Raw genomic sequence first — 15,040 nt, forward strand, 5'->3', positions numbered from 1 at the left:
GGAGAAGATGCTTTATGCAAATTTGGTCTTTTGCACCATAAAACTTGATTCAAAAACAGGTTCACACCTTCACATTATATAGGCTGTGCTGTCATAATTTGCTGTACTAATTTTAAGTATATTAGGTAATAGTACCCATGGGCATGAAGCCAGTAAGGGCTACGGCAATATGACCTCTGATTGACCTCGCCAGGGTAGTTCTGTAGTCCACCAAAGTGTGTGCCGCATTTGGTCCAGACAGAGTTGAAAATCAAATTCCTTGACCTTTGCCAAAATGATTTATTTCGGGGCATTTCAGGGGTCAACTTAGATTGACATACCAAGTTGGTAGAAATCATCAACCTTGTAAGGGCAATTCAGAATTTGACCATTATCCACAAATCATGTTTGGTGGGAATTCACGAAAGGGTCTGGGGAACAAACAGCCAAACATTTCTGAAAGTATAGCATGATGTAGAAGTATGTGAGTTTTTTGGAGATCCTCTGTCTTCCTGAAAATATGAAATGTCATTCTGTGTATAAGCTCTTGTTTTATCACTGCACGCTGCACTGTCTTTGTTAGTGGGAGGTAGTCTATGCAAACATGGGGAAACTCAACACAAAAAGGACCAGGCAGGAAGCGACTCCAGGACCTTCTTGCTGTCAGTTAACAGTGCTAACCACTAATTCACTGTGCTGGCAGGAGGGATGTGTCTGCAGAAAATAATTAATGGGCCCACATCCAATTTTGACCTAATTGGGACCACCTAAGACAACAGACAACACATAATCCAGCCTCAGTATACCGTGACCTGCATCTAAATGTCTCACAGTGGCAGCGAAAGCCACATTGGGGTCAGTTAAGAATTACACAGTGGTCAAATTATAAAAATGCTTTTGTCATGTTGAAGAGTACACCACTTTTTTGTCTGATCATATGGATTGCACAAAGGTATAGTTTGTATTATATAACAGCTGAGTGGATCCTTGTCATTTGATTGGTACTTTGTATATCACATGACATGGAATATTTGTCCCATTTGTGTTGCAATGCATTTAGAGTGCAAATTTGGTTCCATACGTTTGGTACCATTGCACTCTGCGCACACATACACCCACCTACACGCATGCACACATACACAAACACAACACACACACACACCCGCACACATACACACACCTACACACACGCGCACATACACCTACACGCATGTGCGCATGCACACACAAAACAAATCCACTGCGCTGTAAGCTGTCTGACGTGATATTTTTTTCATTGCACTGAGGAAATACGCAGTCTTTTTTTGGGTAGTACACGCGCGCACAAGCGCCTTCCCGCTTGTGTGAGCACGTACCATGTGCACTCTCACACAAGCTGGGTGGTGCTTAGCTTTTAAACAAACATGGCGGAGTTTGTTTTGCTGATGGATGACGATTTGATGCACTGCATGGCGGACTTCATCGTCAGAATTATTTTTGGACTCCTATTTAAAGATTGTGTTGGATTGTTGATGTCAAAGCAGCAGTGACGCACCAAAGCTGGATTAATTTCTGCCATTACTTTTTTCACTGCACTGAGGAGGTACCAAAATGTAAGTACCTTTTCTGTTGTTTGTAAATTAATATCATGTAAAATCACAAGGATCGATTTTAGCCGTTATATAAAACAAATAATGAATGTTTTTACATTCTTTCAATGGAATGAATATTTAATTCAGTAAAAGCTGGAACAAAGCAATCAACGAGGCAAAGCCAAGTTCAATGGTTTGTTCCAGCTTTCACGTCATGAAATATTCATACCATTGAACTCATATTCATTCATTATTTGTATAATATATACGAGGTCTTTTAGAAAAGTAGACGACCTTATTATTTTTTTCAAAAACCATATGGATTTGAATCACGTGTGATTACATCAGACATGCTTGAACCCTCGTGGGCATGCGAGAGTTTTTTCACGCCTGTCGGTTACGTCATTCGCCTGTGGGCAGTCTTTGAGTGAGGAGTCGCCCACCCTCTCGTCGATTTTTTTCATTGTTTAGGAATGGCTCAGAGACTGCTGCTTTGTTTGATCAAATTTTTTTCAAAACTGTAAGGCACAACTGAGTGGACACCATTCGATAAATTCAGCTGGTTTTCGGTAAAAATTTTAACGGCTGATGAGAGATTTTGGTCTGGTAGTGTCGCCGTAAGGATGGCTCACGGCGCCTGACGGCGATCTGCGCTTCGAGGCGGCAGTGTCTCACCGTTTCAAGTTGAAAACTTCCACATTTCAGGCTCTGTTGATCCAGGAAGTCGTCAGAGAACAGAGAACTTTCAGAAGAAGTCGGCATGAGGAGTTTATTCGCACATTCCATTGTTAACGGTCATTTTGTAATGAAAGAACGTGCGGGCAGAGTCGCATGTCGGGCCGGACCCAACCGCGGGGGGTCGCGACAGGAAAAACACCTCCGATGGAAACCTTAACGGGCAAGTTGGAACATGCCCAAGCTGTTAAACAATTTCTCAGTTACTCACTGGTTGAAAGCCATCAAAAGCCGCCTGAATTTTACAAATGGTTTTCAACACGGAGGTGTTTTTCCTGTCGCGGCGCACACAGATTTGCCGAGTCGTCACGGAAATGACTCGGCGAATTTGTGCGCACGTCTTTCATTAAAAAATGTCCTTAAACAGTGGAATGTCCGCATAAAGTCCTCATGCCGGCCTCTTCTGAATCTTCTCTGTTCTCTCACGATGTCCTGGGTGAATTAAGCCTTAAATTAGGATGTTTTCAGGTTGAAACAGGCCAACGACGGCGCCTGGAAGCGCTGCACAACGTCCTGCTCTAGGGGAAGTCCTTACAGCGACAGACACACCCCATAATCTCTCATCAGCCGTTAAACTTTTCACCGAAAACCATCTTAATTTCTCGAATAGTGTCCACTCGGATATTCCTCACAGGTCCAGAAAAAAATGTTGATAGCGCAACGCGCGCCGTCTCGAGCAGCGTGTGAAACAAAGGAATTCAGCCGAGAGGGCGGGACCACATCTCACTCAAGGCCTGCCCACAGGGAAATGACGTCACCGACACGCGTGAAAAAACTCACGCATGCGCACGAGGGTTCAAGCATGATTGGTGTAATCGCATGTCATTCAAATCCATATAGTTAAAAAAATAAAATAAAAGGGTCGGTTTATTATCTAATAGACCTCGTACAGCCTAAGATTTCTGAGTTATGGGATTGAAATGGCAAAAATGGTGACAAAAACCAATTCGGCTTTGTACAGAGATTGTTTCAAGAAAAATTTATTTGTTGCACTTGTTAAATGATTGTGTCTTAAACTAAGTGTAGTTCAGATATTTTGTCTAGAAATATACTTTGTACAACCCCTGGCAAAAATTATGGAATCACTGGCCTCGGAGGATGTTCATTCAGTTGTTTAATTTTGTAGAAAAAAAGCAGATCACAGACATGACACAAAACTAAAGTCATTTCAAATGGCAACGTTCTGGCTTTAAGAAACACTATAAGAAATCAAGAAAAAAGGAAGGAAGACATCAAAGCGTCAAGACAGAAAACTTAAAGCAATATGTCTCAAAAATCGAAAATGCACAACAAAACAAATGAGGAACGAATGGGAGGAAACTGGAGTCAACGTCTGTGACCGAACTGTAAGAAACCTCCTAAAGGAAATGGGATTTACATACAGAAAAGCTAAATGAAAGCCATCATTAACACCTAAACAGAAAAAACAAGGTTACAATGGGCTAAGGAAAAGCATTTGTGGACTGTGGATGACTGGATGACAGTCATATTCAGTGATGAATCTCAAATCTGCATTGGGCAAGGTGATGATGCTGGAACTTTAGTTTGGTGCCGTTCCAATGAGATTTATAAAGATGACTGCCTGAAGAGAACATGTAAATTTCCACAGTCATTGATGATATGGGGCTGCATGTCAGGTAAAGGCACTGGGGAGATGGCTGTCATTACATCATCAATAAATGCACAAGTTTACGTTGATATTTTGGACACTTTTCTTATCCCATCAATTGAAAGGATGTTTGGGGATGATGAAATCATTTTTCAAGATGATAATGCATCTTGCCATAGAGCAAAAACTGTGAAAACATTCCTTGCAAAAAGACACATAGGGTCAATGTCATGGCCTGCAAATAGTCCGGATCTTAAAACAATTGAAAATCTTTGGTGGAAGTTGAAGAAAATGGTCCATGACAAGGCTCCAACCTGCAAAGCTGATCTGGCAACAGCAATCAGAGAAAGTTGGAGCCAGATTGATGACGAGTACTTTGTCACTCATTAAGTCCATGCCTCAGAGACTGCAAGCTGTTATAAAAGCCAGAGGTGGTGCAACAAAATACTAGTGATGTGTTGGAGCATTCTTTTGTTTTTCATGATTCCATACTTTTTTACTTAGAATTGAGTGATTCCATATTTTTTTCCCTCTGCTTGGTCTAAAAAAGCAACTGTTACTAACTGCCACAATTTTTTTTCCTGATTTCTTATAGTGTTTCTTAAAGCCAGAAAGTTGCCATTTGAAATGACTTTAGTTTTGTGTCATGTCTGTAATCTGCTTTTTTTCTACAAAATTAAACAACTGAATGAACATCCTCTGAGGCCGGTGATTCCATAATTTTTGCCAGGGGTTGTAAGTTTGCAGTGCTGGTCACAGCACAAAGATAGGTGCCTAGAAAATATACCCGTGGTTAAAAAAAAAAAAGTGGTTGACAAGGCAGATTTTAATAAGATGACATTTAGCAGAGTGACTGGTACTTGCCCCCGCAGGTAAAACTAAATGTGTAAATTGTGGTTTTTTTGAAAAATATAACTAACACCATTTTTATCTCGTAGTTGGTGTCGGTCCAGCATCTGTCATGGTGGGTAACCTGGTGGCAGGGAAACGGATCGCCCAGGCTGCAGGCAGGGACCTCGGCATGATCGAAGACCAGGATCTCATCAGGAAGGTGTGCGGTTTGAATTTGGTACACATAACACCCACTTCAAACCAGCCAGTAACTATGAATCACACACACAAAAGATACATTGTATATTTTCTAGGGGTATAACAACAGACAAAAATCATGGTTTGATACATACCTCAGTTTTGAGGTCACAGTTCGGTTCATTTTCGGTACGGTGTGGGAACAAAATGCAAAATCTAAATTTGCTTGTTGTTTAAACCTACAGTTTATTGTAACATTATACAAACAGGAAAATAAAATAATTGCAAAGTCCTGCCTGGTAATAAGTTAAATAAAATGTTCTCAAATAAACAACAAATATGCCAATTGATGCTGTCAATTGATTTCCTGGAAGCTGAGCTCCTCATGCAGTGTGAATTCACACACATAGTGCAAAGGCCCGGTCCCACTGGGAAGAGGATTAATTGCGCATGTATTTAGGCATTTGTTGTCGTCCGCAACAAAATTGGCCAAGAATAACAAATTTCTCAGTATGAATTACAGATATATTAATAGTGTATAGCGAATATATGATGAACAATCACAGATGTATAGCGCATGTATTGAGGAAACGGATTGGATGCATTGCGATTATCACAGAAGTATTCCGGATGTATTGTGAATGCATTGCGCATGTGTTGCGGAAACAGCGGTTGTATTGTGCATGCTCGGCATCTGCATTGCTGTCATAAAAGAAGTGCACTCGGGCCTTTTGCCATCACTATTCTCACCAACACCACAGCCTCTGGAGCAATTGCTGGACTTGGACAAGTTGATTGGTATGTTGTTGGATGGCAGCAACTATCACACTACGTCTTTAGGGATCCATAACTACATCTGTACGTCTCCACAGCTGGACTGACAATGACTGGCAAGTATGTTGATTTCTGTTTGTTATGCATTCGCTAATTGTCTGCAAATCAGATACAAAGCAGACGTAACACAAACGCTTTATTCGTGGCCAATCTGTCTGCATTCGCTACAATTTATTTTAGTTCGTGATGTGGATGTGATAGGCATGCTATATATACACGTTTTACACACTGTCCCAGTCCGCTGCCAATCTGCAATACCCCATCAGTTGCGGATATCAGCAGATAACGGCGGATATACAGTGCATAGATTGAGTATGCATTGAGTATGTATGGAGGCTGTCATCCGTAACCAAAATTTTGTGCAGCTCAAAAATCCTGACAACGGAAAACGTGCCCCTCTGCAGATAATTGCCGACGTGTGCGGCTGTCGGCCAACTCATACAAGCATGTTTCACGAATATTGCGGATGTTTCGCGAATATGAACCAAGTTTGTGCGCAATTCATGCGCAAATCTTCCTAAATAACAGTGGAACCGGGCCTTAAATGTAAGGTCTTACCTGTGCATTTTAGTGAAGAAAAGTCGCTCCGTGGCAGTTTGCGCCATCAGATCAGTTAGTGGAGCGGAGTCTTCTCCCCCACTTCCTTCCCCACCGGTTCTCTGTCTTGGCGCAACAAATCGATAAAGTCACAGCATCGCAATAACATCCCATTTACCACAGCCTCCTGGCTGCACAGGCGATGAATTCTCAAGAAAAAGTTATAAAATTACTCAGTTCGCCATGTGAAGCAGGGACACAGTGCCAATATTAGGTGTAACGCTTCAGGGAAAAAAAGCATTTACGGTACGTATTTAATTAAAAGTTAAAAATCTTTCTGTCTAACATCTTTCTGTGTAAATATCTCATGTTACAATGTGGAGACTCGCGGCTTTTTTCTTTTTAAAATTGATGGGTGCAGCTAATATTCAGGTGCGCTTTTCAGTCCAGAACTTGCGGTAAACACATGCAAAGCGAACTCACCCATGCACAGCCCTGTACCGAGACGGTTCAATACAAATACATGTATCATTACACCCTTAATATTTTCGCATATCCATCATCGGAAGCTTGTAGGAGCCTTCCATCACTAGAAATGCTCTAACTGTGTTACGATGGTAAATATGAGGGTATAAAGACACAGATGCAGGTTCAGCCAGAGTTCACTTTTATAGACATGAAAAGTCTGGACTTTTCTTTCTTTCTGCTCTCGTCCTTCTCTGGATGAAGCTCTGTATGTGGCCCACGGTCATGGTAAGAACAGCAGCTCTTCTGGCAGACTGCCTTCATTTATTCTTGTCCTGCTAGTCCACAGTGTACCATGGCTTCACTTTTTATGTGCTCATGTTAAATTGTGCCACAAGCAAACATTTGCATGTCTACTTTTTTGTCTGCTTAAGCATTTATCTACTTTATTGGTCCCCTCCTTTCGGCTCCTCAGTGATTGTCCATTATTTTAAGTGCTAAATTGGCTCATGGTATATGGTATAAATTGTGCTTGCACATTTGCTAATGATAATTTATGTCAGAGAGCTGTCTCCTGAAATAAACAGCCTCTAACCATCACTTTATTTTGTTTAATTTGGTTGGATTAAATCCATACCTCAGCACAAAATTCCCATGCTGTGTTATGCCCTTCTTGGTTGTCCTTGTGGTTATAGTGCATGCAGCCTATTGTATCACACCCTCAGACGAATATATGTTAAATAGTTTTTCCTTTTTGTTTTTTAATTTCAGCATCAGTATTTGACAGAGGCACTGCAGTGGAGAGCTCAGACCGACCCAGATCACCCCCTCTATGTGCTTCTTAATGCCAAGGTACCAAATGGATCTATTCAGGCTCTGACAAATATATGATTAGTGCAGAAAATCAAATATTGTTGTCAGTAAAGCAGATACCGTGCATAGTCACAAGTCAACAAGTACTGTATGTACCCGATGTACATGCATGGTACATACACTGAAGAGATAACTGTGCATGCAGCTGCCAGAACAAAGCGTCATAGCTTTCCATAACTTTGTGTGACTAATTCGTGAAGTTTTTTGTTGCTGTAGATATGTATATGATGCTACTGTCAGGTCCATAAGTATTTGAGCAGTAACACAAATTTTGTGATTTTGTCTCTGTCTAGCATCACAATGGAGTTGAAATGAAAAAGTTGACGTGCTTATAGTGTAGACTGTCAGCTTCAGTTCAAAACTAAAATACTGCATTAACCCTTTAGGAATTCTACCAGTTTTTATACATAGACCTTCCATTTTCAGAGCCCATAGGTAATTGGACAAACTAAATATAAGGATTATTTTTAATATAAGTCATCACTTTTACAGCTGGTTTTCTTGAGACAAGTCTGAGGATGAAAACATGAAAATATGCAATTTCATGGTGGACTAGCACAGAGAAGGATTGTCTTGAATTTCTTAAAATGTGACATTTCAGCTGTAGCTTGCCAGACGGCACAGGGATTTTCTCTATTTTCTTATAAGAAAATCCTTCTCTCTTCCACTCCACTGTGGTACTGTGATTTGTAATGCAACAGACAAATTTGCACATTAATTCTGGCCACAGAATTCCTTCAGAGACTTCTCGGTGTCTTGTCCTCATGACTACTTCTTGCTTGGTCACTCCGTTTTGAGAACTGCTTACTCCAGACAAATATTTCCCAATAGCTCAAGTATAGAAAGTTCATTACATATTCCATTACTTGTAAATGTTCATGCATTCATCCCCTGACTTGTCTCAAGGAAGCCGGCTGTAAAATTGATGATTTGTATGAATAATAATTATAATCCTTATATAATCCTTATATTTAGTTTCTCCAAATACTTATGGACTCTGAAAATGGAGCACCTGTGTATATAAATAAATGTAATTCCTCAATCTTAATGCAGTGTTTTTGTCAAACGTGTTGGATTCAAGCTGAAATTCTATGCTACAGTACAACCATATCTTGATTGTTTCATTTCAGCTCCATTTTGGTGGAATGACTGGATACCCTGATTGCAGCACTTAAGAAGCTGAGTGAGAAATCAGGGCGTTTGAATTTGCAGCTGATCTACATCAACACTGAGATACAGGCTTTTAATGATTTCCTGGACTTGGCCATCAGAGGTGTACCTGTATGTGGTGGAAGTGTTGAACTTGTAGAGATATTCACTTATCTCTGCAATGACATTAATGTCTCTGGGTCCTCAGCCTTTGAGATTGAGAGGTGCCTGGGAAAAGCTTTTGGAGTCACAAGGTCACTGGACAGAGGTGTTTGGCGATGCCAGTATCTTTGCCGGAGAACGAAGGTCCAAGTCTTTAGGGTCCTGGGTTGAGTATCGAGAACCAGTTCTTTTCGGGTATCATTAAGAAATGATCCAATCTACCGACATCAACAGCCTTTTTGCTTTGTTTATTTGATCCTATACCAACAAAACTGTTTAAGGACCTGTGGCCCACTCTTGGGCCGACTGTGCTGGAAATTATTAATCTTTCTTTAACTTCTGGATCTGTTCCTAAATGTTTCAAATCTGCAGTAATTAAACCATTATTTAAGAAACCTAATCTTGACCCTGGTGTATTGAAAAACTATCGGCCGATATCAAATCTATCATTTTTCTCTAAAATTCTGGAAAAAGTGGTGTCACTGCAGCTCGTAGACTATCTTACTGAGAATAATCTCTTTGAACCACTGCAGTCTGCTTTTAGAAAATATCATTCCACAGAGACAGCTCTCACTAAAGTGGTGAATGATCTTCTGCTTACAATGGATTCGGACACCACTACGGTTCTGTTGTTGTTAGATCTCAGAGCTGCATTTGATACCGTGGATCATCATATTCTACTTGATAGGCTGGAAAATCATTTTTGGGATTACTGGGAGTGCCCTTGCATGTCTGACGTCATACTTGACCAGTCGTTCTCACTGTGTTTTGTACAGTAACACTACCTCTAACCATAGTGACATGAAATTTGGGGTTCCACAGGGGTCTGTTTTAGGCCCCCCTGCTTTTCTCCCTTTATATAGCACCCCTTGGGCACATATTGTGGCATTTTGGGATTATCTTTCACTACTATGCAGATGATACTGACTTTATACATGCCGATAACTGCTGGTAATCTCGTTCACGATAAAATCCTTAGAAGATTGCCTTGCAGCAGTGAGAAGTTGGATGTCTAGAAACTTCCTACTTTAAACTCTGATAAGACTGAAATGATGGTTCTTGGTCCAGTGAGACATCGGCATCAATTTGACCAGTTAACGCTCAGCCTTGGCTTGTGTGTCATACATCACACTGACAAAGTGAGGAACCTTGGGGTAATTTTTGATCCTTTGTTGTCCTTTGGCCTCCACATTAGAAATATTACTAGGACTGCTTTCTTCCACCTGCGAAATATAGCGAAGATTCATTCCATCCTGTCTGTGGCTGATGCTGAGACCCTGATCCATGCATTTATCTCTTCTAGATTGGACTACTGCAATGTTCTATTTTCTGGTTTACTGCAGTCTAGCATTAGGGGTCTCCAATTGGTTCAAAATGCTGCAGCCAGACTTTTGACACGAAGCAGAAAGTACAACCACATTACACCCATTTTGGCATCCCTTCACTGGCTTCCTGTCCCAGTGAGATCAGATTTTAAGGTTCTGCTACTAACCTATAAAATTATTCATGGACTGGCACCTCCCTACCTAGCTGACCTAATTAAACCTTACGTACCGGCCCGGGCTTTACGTTCTCGGTGCAGGACTACTTTGTGTCCCTAAGGTGAATAAGAAGTCTGCGGGTCACAGAGCTTTCTCTTATCGTGCCCCTGTTCTGTGGAATGATCTCCTTGCATCAATAAAACAGTCAGATTCTGTGGAGATTTTCAAGTCCAGACTTAAGACGCACTTATTTTCCCTTTCATATGGCTAGCATACTGGTACAGTTTTGTTTTACGCGTTTTACTCTTTTAATTCATTTATTAGTAATTGGAGCGGGCTGCGGCCTTAACTTTACCTAAATTCTGGGTCTTTTAGTGAAGTTTAGGGCTAGTGGCCAGTGATCACCTTAGTATTTCTGTGTTTTTCTTGTTGTTTAATGCTGGCAAATTATACAGTATTATTTGTCTTTCTGATGCCTGACTCTGTTTTTTCTCTCTGTTTAAGGTGCAGCTCCATCCAGAGATGGGAGTTGTATTTGTGTTGGCGATCCTCCTGTCCTGTGCGCCAATAGCATTTCTTGTATATTCTTCTGTGAATTGTTCTGTAATTTATGTTGTAGCATGGCCCAAGCTGAGAGTCGCCCCTTTGAGTCTGGTCTGCTTGAGGTTTCTTCCTCAGAGGGAGGTTTTCCTTACCACTGTTGCTCTGGGGGTTGTTAAGGTTAGACCTTACTTGTGTGAAGTGCTTTGAGGCAACTCTGTTGTGATTTGGTACTATATAAATGAAAATAAATTGAAATTGAAACGATTCCCTTATCAGTCCTTCAGAGCAGTTTGTTGGGAAAATGATCATTTTCTCTACGTTGATTACAGACCCTGCAGTGGCTCTGTAATCAACCGCTTCTGCAGCACAACTCCACTTTGAAGCTTGAACCAATGAAACAGTGCTTCAATCCGCTGCTTCATTGATTCTTTGATTCACTGCTCTTCAGAAGCGGCAAGTCCGCTTCTTAACCCCTCTCAAAGCCATTAAAATATGTCAATTGTGAGTCACTTTTGTGTGGATTAAAGTCAAGAAATGAGAATCATCCTCCGGTTCCATTGACACAGCTCCAAACGCTGCGCGGCTCTCTGCCAAGACGGAGTTCTGTCGGAATTAATAACTTCAAAACGAATTGCCACTTTAAATAAAATGACACCTCTTTCCAAACGTTGTAATACAGACTACAATCTGTATTAAATGTAATTAACTGTAATAAACTACAATCGACTAAAACGTTTTTTTCTTCCCAAAATGAGATGTCCTGCGTTCTTTATGAATTACACTCTGACATGCAGCACAGCCAGCTGAGCTCAGCTCAGGTGTATAGAAAGACATTAATGTCAGTAACGTCTGAAAGGAAATGCTTTTGTCAAAAACTACAGATTTTGATTATTTCTATTTATGTCCAGAGATAAAAGATCCACCATGTAGATTATGTCCAGAGTTTAGGATCCAGTGAACAGTTTCACATTTATTTACTTTAAAGTAGACCTGCATTGAAATAAATGTGGTCAGATTTCAGAAAGAAATAGCTGATATGTATTTATAAGACCCTTGTGAATGCAGTAAAGTAAATCTGTAAGCCCAAATTTGTAATTCAGCAGAGAAATCTTCATTTAAAAATGACAAATTTGCAGCTAAAATTTAGGCCTCTGTGAAAATAGTTTGTACAGCCGTATCATTTCCATGACGTCAGGGACAAGACGACGCGCTCCCGCCTTCAGTCCGATCCCGCATTGAAATTGATTTTATCTTAGTAATGTTACTTATACACGTCCTGGTTTCAACATCCAAAAGTAAGCTGCAATGAATGTGAGATACAGATCTGTGTTCTCAGATCAGCAACGACATCGACAGCGGGCGCCGTTCTTCCTCTCCCGCTCTCTGCCTCAGCTACGCTCGCTGTTTTAATGCGAAGCAGCCGGTACACCTGTTGCTGCAAGGACAGACTTCTTGCGGCAAAATCCACAGCACCGCACGTCTCGGCAATCGGAGCCCCAGAGCTCCATGGACACTGAGAGAGGTTTATATATTTTTAATGACTGGGATTCTTTGTGTCTCGCCTCCATATCCCGCGATGGTACCGGAGGCGAAATACAGTAGATTTTCATTGCGACACCACTCAGTCAAACGGCGTCTGAAAAAGTCCCCCAAAATAATTTTCAAGCACAAATAAAAGAAATGAGTACTCACCAAACATGCCGCAAGACAATATGAAGTTTTAAAAAAGTAGATCCTTCCGTATAAGACACGAAAAAGGTGCAGATGCAAACTGATGTAAATCCACAAATTACAATTGGCGCAATGCATGCTGGGAGATGGTCTTGTCTGTGACGTCTCGGCAGCGTCCATGATGAGAGGGACAATTTGCGGAGGGCTAAATGTTAGCTGTAAATTTGTCATTTTCAAATGAAGATTTCTCCGTTGAATGACAGATCTGGGCTTGCAGAGTTACTTTACTACATTCAGAAGGATCTTATGTGTAAATATAAGTCATTTTTTGTTCAAAAAATCTGACTTGCATTTTTCAATGCAGGTCTCCTTTAAGACTCAATAAAATGTTGATGTTGAAAACCTGTAAAGCCTACTTTTAGTGCACAGAAAATTCACAAGAGGTATCGATAAGGGATCGGATTGATATCAATAAAATCTTATCAATACCCATCCATAGTCCTGGGGCTATGTGTCCCTACAGTATGGATGTGACTTGTGGAAGCCAACTAATGGCCTAAGGAGACGAGATGCCTTTGGTACTAGGTCTCTTCCGAGGATCATTGGTACTACTTGTAGAAGACTAAGATGAGTAACACCATCATTGTGAAGGCACATCAGCATCGACATTTTGGTTATGTGACGTGTTTCTCTGTGCGTGATCCAGCACGCATGTGCTTCAATGTTGAGGATCCCAGTGGCTGAAGAAGGCCAAGGGGATGCCCCGTTTCACCTGGCTGCAGCAGCTAGATGGTTGCTTTAGAGATGTGGGGAGGGACCAGTTGTCAGGCTGGATGGTTGTCTTCGAGGACCCGAGGTGGTTCTGTGGTGTTGCGGATGCAATGAAGCGCAGCACCAGCTCATGCTTCCAGACTTAACTTGTGGTGGTGTACAGAGGCAACATTACATAAACTGTATCATTGCCAGCTACATACGGACCGGACTGTAAAACATAATATTTCATGAAAGTATGTTCTTCTTTCTGCCCTTAAGGGGGTACCAGTGGGCACAGCAACCTGCATCCAGCTTCACAAACGAGCAGAAAAGATAGCTGCAGCTCTCACCGAGAAAGGCAGCATCAACACTGGGGAAAACGTTGTGCTGCTTTATCCTCCTGGTGAGTTTTTATTCTGGCTTCTTGAGTCAGGATCACTCCACTGGGACTTATTACAGTTACTTTTCTTGGTTAGTTTTGTAACTTTGTCCCTCCTCTTTGCCGCAGGCATTGATTTGATAGCCTCTTTCTACGGCTGTCTCTACGCTGGCTGTGTTCCTGTAAACGTCAGACCGCCGCATCCTCAGAACCTGGCAGCAACACTGCCCACTGTCCGAATGATTATTGATGTGAGTGATGTGCAACTGTTTTGGCTCTCGTGTGCATGCACTGTTTTTTGTGTATTTATTTGGCATTACTAGAAGGTTCTCTTTAGTTTAGTGCTATTGTTAGATGTCTTCATTACTAATTTGCAGTCAGTTATTGCTGGAATGATGAGGATAAAACCAAAAAAACAGGCTCAGAGGTACTCAAAATGGTAAACAGCATTATTGATATCAATATCAGGGGAACCAGCCAAACTGAACTGACTAGGAGAAAGATGAACACAATTTTCAAAATGCAGAAAAGGTCAACAGTGAACAATTTGTGCACTAAAACATCTATTATGGGCTACTCAAATACAGTGACAAATGACCTTTTAAAATTATTAAGATTTATTGTTCTAAATTATAATTTTGGTCTCTGTTTGATTATATATATATATATATATAATATATATTATTATTTTTTTTATTTTTTTTACTTTTTTTTCACTGTTTTGTCTTTTACTGTATTTTTAGTTGTCTTACTCTGTACTGATGTTGTGAAGCACTTTGAAACAACTGTTTGGAAAGTGTTATAAAATACACTCATCTTCAACCGCTCACTCCAAGTGAGGATTATGGGGGGGGGCTGGAGCCTATCCCAGCAATCATAGGGCATGAGGTACACCCTGGACAGGACAGCAGTCTGTCAGAGGGCCACATATAGACAAACAAACACATTCACACCCGCACACACACCTACGGACAATTTAAAGTTGCTGCAAGTCTTTGGATGTGGGAGGAATCTGGAGCACCCAGAGGGAACCCACGCAAACTCCACACAGAAAGACCACAGGTGGGAATCAATCCCATGAGCTTCTTGCTGTGAGGCAACAGCGCTAACCACTAAGCCACCATGCTGCCTGACATAATACAATTGTAACTAGAGCACCGTGCTCATAGAGTGCAAACTTCCACCAACACTATTTTCCAATTCCACAAATGTTTACCTTGGAAAACATTTTCGAGTTCAAAGTCCTGTTAGGCATGACTTTTCATAAGCT

At 41.1% G+C, this 15,040-nt stretch overlaps 1 protein-coding gene across 1 annotated transcript in view; it reads left to right on the top strand.

Moving 5' to 3' along the window:
* Window positions 1-15,040, top strand: part of dip2bb (disco-interacting protein 2 homolog Bb) — a 275,837-nt gene that overhangs the window by 205,128 nt on the left and 55,669 nt on the right. Inside the window, 5 exon segments of the mRNA XM_034166708.1 lie at window positions 4,833-4,945; window positions 7,024-7,047; window positions 7,531-7,611; window positions 13,671-13,794; window positions 13,900-14,025. Coding sequence (XP_034022599.1) covers window positions 4,833-4,945; window positions 7,024-7,047; window positions 7,531-7,611; window positions 13,671-13,794; window positions 13,900-14,025 — 468 coding nt within the window.

Source organism: Thalassophryne amazonica, chromosome 3, assembly GCF_902500255.1.
Source record: "Thalassophryne amazonica chromosome 3, fThaAma1.1, whole genome shotgun sequence".
Taxonomy (NCBI): Eukaryota; Metazoa; Chordata; class Actinopteri; order Batrachoidiformes; family Batrachoididae; genus Thalassophryne; species Thalassophryne amazonica.